At 49.1% G+C, this 11,096-nt stretch overlaps 1 protein-coding gene across 1 annotated transcript in view; it reads right to left on the bottom strand.

Moving 5' to 3' along the window:
• Positions 1-219: 219 nt before the first annotated feature.
• Positions 220-11,096, bottom strand: part of ATP8A2 (ATPase, aminophospholipid transporter, class I, type 8A, member 2) — a 452,578-nt gene continuing 441,701 nt past the window's right edge. Inside the window, exons 36-37 of the mRNA XM_010851206.1 lie at positions 5,319-5,410; positions 220-463 (exon numbers count right to left, since the gene is read on the bottom strand). Coding sequence (XP_010849508.1) covers positions 366-463; positions 5,319-5,410 — 190 coding nt within the window. The 3' untranslated portion in view covers positions 220-365. The remainder of the gene's footprint in view (positions 464-5,318; positions 5,411-11,096) is intronic.

Here is an 11,096-nt window from a genome sequence, read left to right as displayed (position 1 = left end):
GTCCACCTCGAGGGAAGGTTCCGTGCAGCCTGCAGAACAAACCTGCGGGTATCCGACCCTTGAGCTGGGCTCCTCACGCAGCATGAAAGCCTGTCTCTGTTCTCCCAGAGCCACCCGGACGGATGTGTAAATACTGGGGAAACGTAATGGTTTTAATTTCACACCTCACAGTGCACAGCTGAACGCTCAAACAAGAGTCGGGCGGAGCATGGCGGACGAGCAGGGAGGGCGTGGGGCACCCCAGCGGTCCGGGTCCAGGGTCGCCAGGGCACAGAGCGAAGGAACGGGCTAAGGCCACAGGACGTGTTGCGGTGTTTTGGCTGCTGCCATGAGTCTCTTCCTGCGCTCCGGCGGGAGGCAGCGTCCTACTTCTTCCTGGATTTCTGCTTCGTGGTGTCGTAAGCACGGACGATTTCCTCCTGAGTCACGGCTCCATGTTCCTCCTGGGAGAAGGCATACCCATCTGCAAGAGGAGCACAGGGACGGGTGAGGAGGGACGTCCAGAGCAGCTGCATATGGGGGGAGAGACTGCGGCTCTATAGCCTTGGATGGAGGTCCAGGGACCTGTGACCCCTGTGAAGGGATGGGTGCTGACATGAGTGGTCAGGGCTCAGAGGGGTGGCCTCCCGTTTAGCACAGCCTGTGAGGCATCATCTGTGGGTCACTGGGCCATGGCTGCACTTTCCCACCACCCATCAAGGGGAAAGGCAAGTTGTCCTGTGCGGGAAACATCCCCATGCGCCCCGAGCCGCAGGCCAGTTGGCAATTCATGCAGCCGTAAACACACTAACAGGAAAGGCTGGCAGAGCGCACATGGTGCTGGGAGCCTGCCTGGCTGATGTCGCAGGGATCTGGACCGGCAATAAATTACAGTGAATGTGTGTTCGTGTAAATAAAGAAAAAGATCACTAGATAAAGTTGAGGAGTTTAATGATTGGCCCAGTAGCTACATAAAGACTAGATTTTACAACCAGTACCAATAATGACTTTTTTTTTTTTTTGGCCACAAAGCTTGTGAGATTTTAGTTCCTCACCCAGAGATTGAACCTGGGCCCTTGGCATTGACAGCCTGGAGTTCCTAACCACTGGATCCCCAGGGAGTTCCCAGTTCCAGTGATGACGACAGCAGACAATTATTAAATGCTCTGTGTCTAGGGTGCTGTTGTATGTATTATGCTAAGCACACATGGCTTGTTTCCTTCTCCCAACAGCCCTAGGAGACAGATGAGAGTTCTTCCCATGTCACAGGTGGGGAAACTGAGGCACAGGTGATGTCATTTTTCCCAAGGTGGCAGAGCTGGGATCCAAGCCCAGGCAGGGCCCACATTCCCCTGCAGCTCTGTCCTGTGTTCCTGGGACGGAGTTTGCATTCCCAGCCCGAGGCAGGACAGTCCCTCCTAACCAGCCCTTCCCACTGGAGGGACATTTGCAAGACTCCCTGTCTGTTCACCAACCCTCCTGGGTCAGAGGTCCGGAAACACCCCACAGCCAGATAAGACCTTCTAAGCAAAAGACAACCCAGGCCACAGCCTGCCTCCCATCCACACATGTTTATGACTTGTTACTGGTGCTGTTATCTCATCACATCCTTTAAAGGAGAACAAGAAATCAGGAGTTTTGCCTGTGTATCATCCTGGATTTCTTTTGTTTGAATTTTTATTTTATATTGAAGTATAGTTGATTCACAGCATTGTGTTTTGGGTGGACAGCACAGTGACTTAGTTATACATGTTTTCAGTTCAGTTCAATTGCTCAGTCATGTCCGACTCTCTGCTATCCCATGGACTGCAGCACGCCAGGCCTCCCTGTCCATCATCAACTCCTGGAGTTTACTCAAACTCATGTCCATTGAGTCAGTGATGCCATCCAACCGTCTCATCCTCTGTCAACCCCTTCGTCTCCTGCCCTCAATCTTTCCCAGCATCAAGGTCTTTTCAAATGAGTCAGCTCTTTGCATCAGGTGGCCAAAGTATTGGAGTTTCAGCTTCAACATCAGTCCTTCCAATGAACACTCAGGACTGATCTCCTTTAGGATGGACTGGTTGGATCTCCTTGCAGTCCAAGGGGCTCTAAAGAGTCTTCTCCCAGTTAAAAAGCATCAATTCTTCGGTTCTCAGCTTTCTTTATAGTCCAACTCTCACATCCATACACGACTACAAGAAAAACCATAGCCTTGACTATATGGACCTTTGTTGGCAAAGTAATGTCTCTGCTTTTTAATATACATGTGTATCTATTCTTTAAGCTACTTTCCCATTTAGGTTATTAGGGAGTATTGAGCAGAGTCCCCTGTGCTGTACAGTAAGGTCTCTTGTTTGTTGCATATACAGTCGTGTGTACACGTCAGTCCCAGGCTCCTGTCCTATCCCCTCCCCCCACCCCATGCCATGAGTTCGTTTTCTGTGATTCTGCTTCTGTTTTGTAAACAAGTTCTTTGTAGCCCTTTTTAGATTCTGCATGTAAGTGACATCCTATGATATTTGTCTTTCTCTGCCTGAATTACTTCACTTAGTATGTAAGTGCTTCTCCCACACCTGGGGAAGCAGGCAGCCGCGGGGCTCTCCATTCTAAGCTGGCTGTCCCCGCGCCCCACCTTTACAGGGGATCTGGAACCCAGGGCTGAGGCCCCAGGTGAGAAGGGCTGGCCAGTCCTTGCTTGGCCACAGAACTGGTGCCCTTTAAGGTTTTGGTCTCCTGGGTTTAACTTTCTGTAAAATAAATGGCCTGTACTGGATGAGGCCTTCACCTTGAGTCTTCTGTGCAGGCGCCAGGATGGGCCCTCGGCTGGCAGTGCCCAGACCACAGAGCCCTCTCCTGCAGGCAGAACTGCTTCTACCCTTGGCATCCCCAGCGGAGGCCTCCACTCCAGGCCAGGGACCGAGGAGCCTGACTTGACAATCAGCCCAGCTGAAACAATTGCTAACTGTGTTTTAATGTGTCTTCTCTGGGGGTGGATGGGCTGGAGTGAAGTGCCTTGTTGAGACGTACAAGTAAACATTGCCTGGGAATGTCCTGTAGGGAAGAGGACCTTAGAGTCTGGAGTGGTCTACTCCCTGTTCCCGGGGAAGGGCCACAGCTTTGTCTTTTATTTCTTGTTTTCTGTTGTTTTCTGTGCCTGGGGAAATCAGCTGCAGTGCCCTCCTGGGCTCCTGTTCGACTCACAGGCACAGGGCTGTCAGGTGGGGTAGCTCGGCCCCTTGGGGGTGGGAGGGTTTCCAGGGAAGCTTCTGGTCCGACAGCAAAGCTATTCTCCTGGAGGCCCCTCTACCGGCTCCCCCGGGGGCATCCACCAGGAGGTTCTCAGCCTCTACTGAGGCTAAGTGGACTTGCAAGAAAGAAAGGATGGTGGTCCTGGGGACAAGGGTGCTCTGTGATTCAGATAAACATTTTCCTCTTGGAAACCAGGCCTTGGAGGGGTTAGACCAGAACCACCAGGACAGTAATCACCAGCCAGCCTCCGCCTGCCCAGCCTGACAAAGATTCCTCATCACTCACAGTTCCTGCCAGATGAACAGGTAACTGCCATCTGCATTCAAACGGGGAATGGGGAAGCCCTGGCTCTTAGCATTTCCCACCATCATTCATCTCCAGGAAGTCCTGAGAGCTGGGAAGGAATGCTGGGGGCCTGGAGAACACACTTGACGGCTGGCACATCCACTTCCTTGACGCTCAGCCGTGGCCGGGGCCCGAGGACAGTGTTCGGGTAGGTGGGAGGGCAGACGCACTGCTTAGCTGTTTTGTCTTCTTCTGGTAGAACATTGGGGGAAGTCCATAAAATTGGGTCATTTTTTTTCCATTATTTTGGAATAAAACGTCCCTTAAGTAGCATTCCTTCGACGCTGAACTCTGATAACATCTTAGGGAAAGTAGCTGTTTCCTGTGTGGAAGAGTCCTCAGAGCAGTAGAACGTGGGAAGACCAGGGGGACGGTAAGGAGATCAGGCCAGCCAGGGGACACTGAGCTCAGGCTGTGGACACTGTGTATGTGCAGTCCCTGGGAGCAAGTGCTCCGTGACCTGGGCTCCTGGTTTCCTGGGAACACTGAGGCTAGAGGCTGCTCCCGATGCAAGATGGCCTTCTCTGGGGGTGGGTGAGAAGAACACCCTGCTGTCCATCCGGGTCTTACTACTAGTTGCTGACTGTCTTTAAGACATGGTGTGATTTTAGCAGCTTGCTTACTATGTTTTGTACTTGCTCATTAAAATTCTTTTTGTGTGTGTGTCCTTCAAAATATGGAGAGTTCAGAAAACAATTCTTAGTTGTTTTAAGAGCCTTTCCAGTTGTTGCCAGACCCTTCTTGCATGGGTCCTCGTGTGGTCTTTGCTCTCCTGTCTGTTCTTTCTCTGGTTGGAGGCTCCACAGCACAAGCCCCGTGTTTATGGAGCCAGCACTCCGGTTCCTCATGGGCTGTGCACCGACCCTCATGTAGCCTCACAGACTGTGTAAGAGGGACATCATTCCATTTTTTCTCCTCAGGTGAGAAAACAGACATTCAAAGGAATATGTAAGTGGCTCAAACTTACTCAATTATTGGCAGAAAAGTAATACCAAGCATTTATCAGACTCCTTACTGTGAGGCTCTGTTCCAGGCACTCTGTATGTACAACCTCAGAGAATCATCCCAGTAACCCAGTTATGTTCTCATGTCCTCTCTGGTTTATAGGTGTAGAAACAGAGGCGTTAACTCACCTGAGATCACAGACGGGCAGAGATGGGATAGGACTGCAGGCAGCCCAGCTCCAAGGTGCAACCCTGAACCTGGGAGCCCACCACCCTGCCTCCTCCAGACTCACCCTCTCGAGGATCAGAGGCCCTGGCTGGGCTCTGGAGCCCCAGGCGGTGCTGGATCCATTACTGCGCTGACCTGAGGCTCACCCAGGTGTCCTGAGGCAGGTAAGCCCAACACCTCCCTGAGCTCTCATGTCTCCCGCTCCCCTGGCCTCTGGCACATCCCCGTGGACCCCACTTGGCAGAAACCAGGCCAAGCCTCCACTTGCGCGGCCAGGGGAGGCAGGGGCTAGTGATTGTCATTGCTTAGTTTGCCAAGAGCATGGGGTCATCCTTGGGGGGAACCAGGCAAAGGCAACATCACTTCCATCTTAGAAAGAATCTGACTGGGAGGCTGACGCAAGGATCTTAACCACATCTGAGTTTTAAGTTTATGGACCATGTCATTCAGACGCTTGACTGGGTCCTGGGGATTTACCTGCTGTCTGGCTGTCCCTGCCTAGGGCCAGGTACACCAACTCCACTTCCCCATGTGGGGCTCCAGCCTGGCCATGGTCTCCCCCCATCCCCCTGTCCCAGGGGGCTACTCACGTGGCATGGACTGCTGGAGGGAGCTGCCCCGGAAGAGGGTGGGTGGCGTCTTCCTGCTCAGCCTCTTTAGCAGCCGGTCTCGCTCGTTCATCCTGGGGGCACAGTGCACATGGTCAGTCTCCAGCCCCGCGGATACCTCCTGGAGGTGCTTGGAGGGCAACTTCAGGTCGTAAGATGAAACAGACCAGGAAAAAGCTGCCCCGTCCAGAAGAACGCCCCATCTCACCAGCCGCCCGTCTGTTCATACAGATGCTACCTGCTGCTGTTCGACCCCTTGAACTGGGTCCTCTGAAAGCCACCCTGTGTCCAGCTCACCCTGTGCAGGACGCCTTGGAGCCCCACCCGCCTCACACCTGAGGGGACCAGAGCTGTGGTTCTGGTGAATGAAAACCCTCCATCCCCACCAGGCCTGGAGCCTCCCCGGGTACCCTGGGGACCCAGCAGGAAATGGTTTCTTTCTGCAGAACCTGATGCTTCTTTAGAACCACGGTGAACATCAAGGTGTATTTTCTTTGAAAATACAAGGAATAGGAGTTCTTCCTGCCTCTCCAGACATGATCCTCTCCAAGGCCGCCACTGCTGTGGGGAGACAGAGGTCCCCCCCGAGGACGGCTGGGCTTTATGCCTACAGACCAAGGGAGGGGGTACTTGGGGTGGTACAGTGCCCTGACTTCCTCCTGTTGGGGGGATGTCACCGGGCTTTCCCCAAGAGACCGTGGTGTACAGAGCTGCCCACACCGTCTGTGACAGCTGGACTGGGCCCCTCCAAACTGCACCTGTGGGAGCCCCAACCCTTCAGGATGCCAGGATGGGACTGGATTAGGACAGGGGGCTTTTAAAGAGCTGATTAAGTTCAAATGGGTTCCCTGGTGGCTTAGACGGTAGAGAAACCATCTGTAATACAGGAGATCTGGGTTCCCTCCCTGGGTTGGGAAGATCTCCAGGAGAAGAGACTAGCTACCCACTCTAGTATTCTTGCCTGGGGAATCCCATGGACAGAAGGGCCTGGCGGCCAACAGTCCACGGGGTTGCAAAGAGTTGGACTCGACTGAGCAACTAGTGTTAAGTTCACATGGAGTTGTTGGGGAGACCCTAATCCAATCTGACGGGGTCCTTATGAGGAGCGGCGATTAAGACACACACACGCAGAGGGATGACCAAGTGAGGCCACGGAGAGGAGACTGCCTTAACCTACAAGCAGAGGAGGCCACGTCTGGAGGAACCAGCCCTGTAGACACCTTGCTCTGGGACTTCCGACCTCCAGAATCGTGAGAAAACACTGCTGTTGTTTAAACCATCTGCTGAGTGGTACTTTCTATGGCAACACACACAGCCCCCTCCCCGACCCCCAATCTGCTCTGCCCCACTTTCCACGATGGAAGTTGTAGGAGAAGCCGAGGTTGTCTGTGGTCCAGGCCTGAGCCCAGGGCCCACTTCATGCTCCCCCAAGGGCCTGTGCGGGGAGAGCAGGGCCCAGCTCCTCTCCATAGACCTACGAGCTGAAGTTCACTGTGCACCAAGACTGCAGTGTCTGATCATCTTGGTTGGAAGGACGAGCCTCAGCCTGCCCACCTCGGGAAGACAGCCGATGAGAACACGCGCTTCTCTCTCCCCTCACACTGCTTCTCCCTGCCCTCTCGTCTTTCCTTCCAGGGAAATGAACTGCCCTGGGCCCTCTGAACCACCACCCTGAGCCACAGGGCTGAGCAGATGCACCATCCACAGCTCCCAAACTCTCCGGGCATCAACAGGCACTGCCGTCTCATGCAGGTGTGCTGATCAAGGTGCTTGGTTATCCATCAGCTTGACTTACTTTCACACACACACTCAGACACAGTCTCCACTTACACTCTTGTACCAAGTCCTACAAGTGTTGGGAAAGCTCAAGACAGAAAGGGGTATAAGAATAATATATACCACTTCCAGCATTCTGCTATCTATATATGGTTTGAAAGTCACCTACTCACAAAGACTTAGGAAGAAAGGTGAAGAAAACACAATCAAATATTTACTTTGGTTAATTCTGCTTAATAAGAAGAAAAAAAAGTACAGATTACTCAGGAAAGAATAATTTAGGTCTAAATAAGAGAACTCTTGACAAAATATTACAAACCAAATTCAGCAGTATAATTAAAGGATTATATAACCTTACCAAGGGCTTTCCTTGTGGCTCAGTCAGTAAATAATCTGCCTGCAATGCAGGAGACCCAGGTTCAATCCCTGGGTCAGGAAGATCCCCTGGAGAAGGACATGGCAACCCACTCCAGTATTCTTGCCTGGGAAGTTCCATGGACAGAGGAGCCTGGCAGGGTCTCAAGAGTTGGACACAGTTCAGTGACTAAACTACCACCAACAACCTCACCAAATGGGATTTATCCCCGAATGCAAAGGTGGTACAACATACAAAAATCAGTCAATATAATACACCACACTGACAGAATGAAAGAACAGTATCAATGATCACCTAAATTAACACAGAAAAACCATTTGACAAAGTCCAATGCCCTTTCATAATAAAAATACTCAGCAAACTAAGACAAGAAGGGAAAGTCTTCAACAGAGCATTTATGAAAAACCCACAATTGACATCATACTCTGTGGTGAAACACATCTCTCTTATGATCAGGAACAAGACAAAGCTGTGTGGTTTTACCACTTCTATTCAACAAATTTACTGGACGTTCTAACCAAAGCAGTTAGGTAAGATTCCAACAACATTTTTGTTTTAATAGAAATGGAAAAATTTATCCTAAGATTCATATGGAATTACAAGGGACTCCAAGTAGTCAAAATGATCTTGAAAACAGAACAACAGAATTATTGGACTCATACTTCCTGATTTCAAGATTTACTATAAAACCATAAGTGAAAGTGAGTCACTCAGTCGTGTCCAACTCTTTGCGACCCCACGGATTATACAGTCCATGGAATTCTCCAGGCCAGAACACTGGAGTGGGTAGCTGTTCCCTTCTCCAGGGAATCTTCTCAACCCAGGGAATGAACCCAGGTCTCCCGCATTGCAGGCAGATTCTTTACCAGCTGAACCACAAGGGAAGTCCAAGAATACTGGAGTGGGTAGCCTATCCCTTCTCCAGCGGATCTTCCTGACCCAGGAATTGAACTGGGGTCTCCTGCATTGCAGGAAGATTTTTTACCAACTGAACTACCAGGGAGTCCTGAAATTTATAGACATATAAATCAGTGTAGTGTAGTTAAGAGCCTAGTAGTAAACTTGTACATCTATGGTTGGCTGACTTTTGGCCAAGGTACCAAGACCATTCATGAGGAGAAAAAAGTCTCTTCAGCTGGTATGGGTCTGGAGTAACTGAGGTTGAGCTCTTACCTGCAATCACATGCAAAAAGTATCTCAAAATGGGTCAAAGACCTAAATGTAAGAGCTGTGGTTGTTGAGTCACCCGCTCATGTCTGACTCTTTGCGACCCCATGGACTGCAGCACACCAGGCCTCCCTGTCACTGTAAGAGCTAAAACTATATAAATCTTTATATGGATAAAAATAAAAAGATTTTTATATATCTATATGCTGCTGCTAAGTCGCTCCAGTCGTGTCCGACTCTGTGCAACCCCATAGACGGCAGCCCACCAGGCTCCCCCGTCCCTGGGATTCTCCAGGCAAGAACACTGGAGTGGGTTGCCATTTCCTTCTCCAATGCATGAAAGTAAAAAGTGAAAGTGAAGTTGCTCAGTCGTGTCCAACTCTTAGTGACCCCATGGACTACAGCCTACCAGGCTTCTCCGTCCATGGGATCTTCCAGGCAAGAGTACTGGAGTGGGGTGCCATTGCCTTCTCCAATATATCTATATAGAACTATATAAATATTTATGACCTTAGATATGGCAGTTTCTTATCTATGATACCCAAAGCATAGGCAACAACAACAAAAATAGATAAACTGGATTTCATCAAAATTAAAAGCTTTTCTGAATCAAAAGACATTATTAAGAATGTGAACAATCCAATCAAAGAATAGGTCTTCTATATGTCTAAAAACTACACATTTCTTCAGACAGATGGCTGAAAGATATGAAAAGATGGTCAACATCGTTATCAGGGAAATGCAAATCAAAACCACAAGGAGATTTCACTTTGCAATGGTCAGAATGGCTATCATCAAAAAATGTACAAACAATAAATGCTGGAGACTGTGTAGAGAAAAGGGAACCCTTCTGCCCTGTCAGTGGGAATATAAATTGGTATAATATACATGGGTACAACCATTAAAGAGACCACTATGGGGGTTCCTCACAAAACTAAATATAGAATGACCATGTGATCCTCAAATTCCACTGCTAGGCATATATCCAAAGAAAAACATAATTCAAAATGATATATGCACTCCAGTGTTCACTGTAGCACTATTGACAATAAGCAGGACACGGAAGCAACCTAAGTGTCCATAGACAGAGGACGGATAAAGAAGAGGTGGTACATACATGTATACTGGAATCAGTAATTCAGTCGCTCAGTTGTGTCCGACTCTTTGTGACCCCATGGACTGTGCACACCAGACCTCACTGTCCATCACCAACTCCCGGAGTTTACTCAAACTCAAGTCCATTGAGTCAGTGATGCCATCCAATCATCTCATCCTCTCTTGTCCCCTTCTCCTCCTGCCTTCAATCTTTCCCAGCATCAAGGTCTTTTCCAATGAGTCAGTTCTTCATATCAGGTGGCCAAAGTATTGGAGCTTCAGCATCAGTCCTTCCAATGAATATTCAGGATTGATTTCCTTTACGATGGCTGGTTGGATCTCCTTGCAGTCCAAGGGACTCTCAAGAGTCTTCTCCAACACCACAGTTTAAAAGCATCAGTTCTTAGGCACTCAGCTTTCTTTATAGTCCAACTCACACACCCATACATGACTACTGGAAAAACAATAGCTTTGACTAGATGGACCTTTGTTGGCAAAGTAATGACTCTCATTTTTAATATGCTGTCTAGGTTGGTCATAACTTTTCTTCCAAGGATCAAGTGTCTTTTAATTTCATGGCTGCAGTCACCATCTGCAGTGATTTTAGAGCCCCCCAAAATTAAGTCTGTCACTGTTTCCATTGTTTCCCCATCTATTTGTCATGAACTGATGGGACCGGATGCCATGATCTTAGTTTTCTGAATGTTGAGCTTTAAGCCGACTTTTTCACTCTCCTCTTTCACTTTCATCAAGAGGCTCTTTAGTTCTTCTTTGCTTTCTGCAATAAAGGTGGTGTCATCTGTGTATCTGAGGTTATTGATATTTCTCTTGGCAATCTTGAGTCCAGCTTATGCTTTATCTAGCCTGGCATTTCTCATGATGTACTCTGCATATAAGTTAAATAGGCAGGGTGACAATATACAGCCTTGATGTGCTCCTTTCCTGATTTGGACCCAGTCTGTTGTTCCATGTCCAGTTCTAACTGTTGCTTCTTGACCTACATACAGATTTCTCAGGAGGCAGGTCAGGTGGTCTGGTATTCCCATCTCTTTCAGAATTTTCCACAGTTTATTGTGATTCACACAAAGGCTTTGGCATAGTCAATAAAGTAGAAGTAGATCTTTTTCTGGAACTCTCTTGCCTTTTTGATGATACAATGGATGCTGGCAATTTGATCTCTAGTTCCTCTGCCTTTTCTAAATCCAGCTTGAACATCTGGAAGTTCACAATTCACGTACTGTTGAACCCTGGCTTGGAGAATTTTGAGCATTACTTTGCTAGTATGTGAGATGAGTGCAATTGTGGGGTAGTTTGAGCATTCTTTGGCATTGCCTTTCTTTGGGATT

This window comes from Bison bison, unplaced genomic scaffold (assembly GCF_000754665.1).
Source record: "Bison bison bison isolate TAMUID 2011002044 unplaced genomic scaffold, Bison_UMD1.0 scf7180017864299, whole genome shotgun sequence".
In the NCBI taxonomy this organism is placed as follows: domain Eukaryota; kingdom Metazoa; phylum Chordata; class Mammalia; order Artiodactyla; family Bovidae; genus Bison; species Bison bison.
This window is presented reverse-complemented; position numbering and strand designations above follow the sequence as displayed.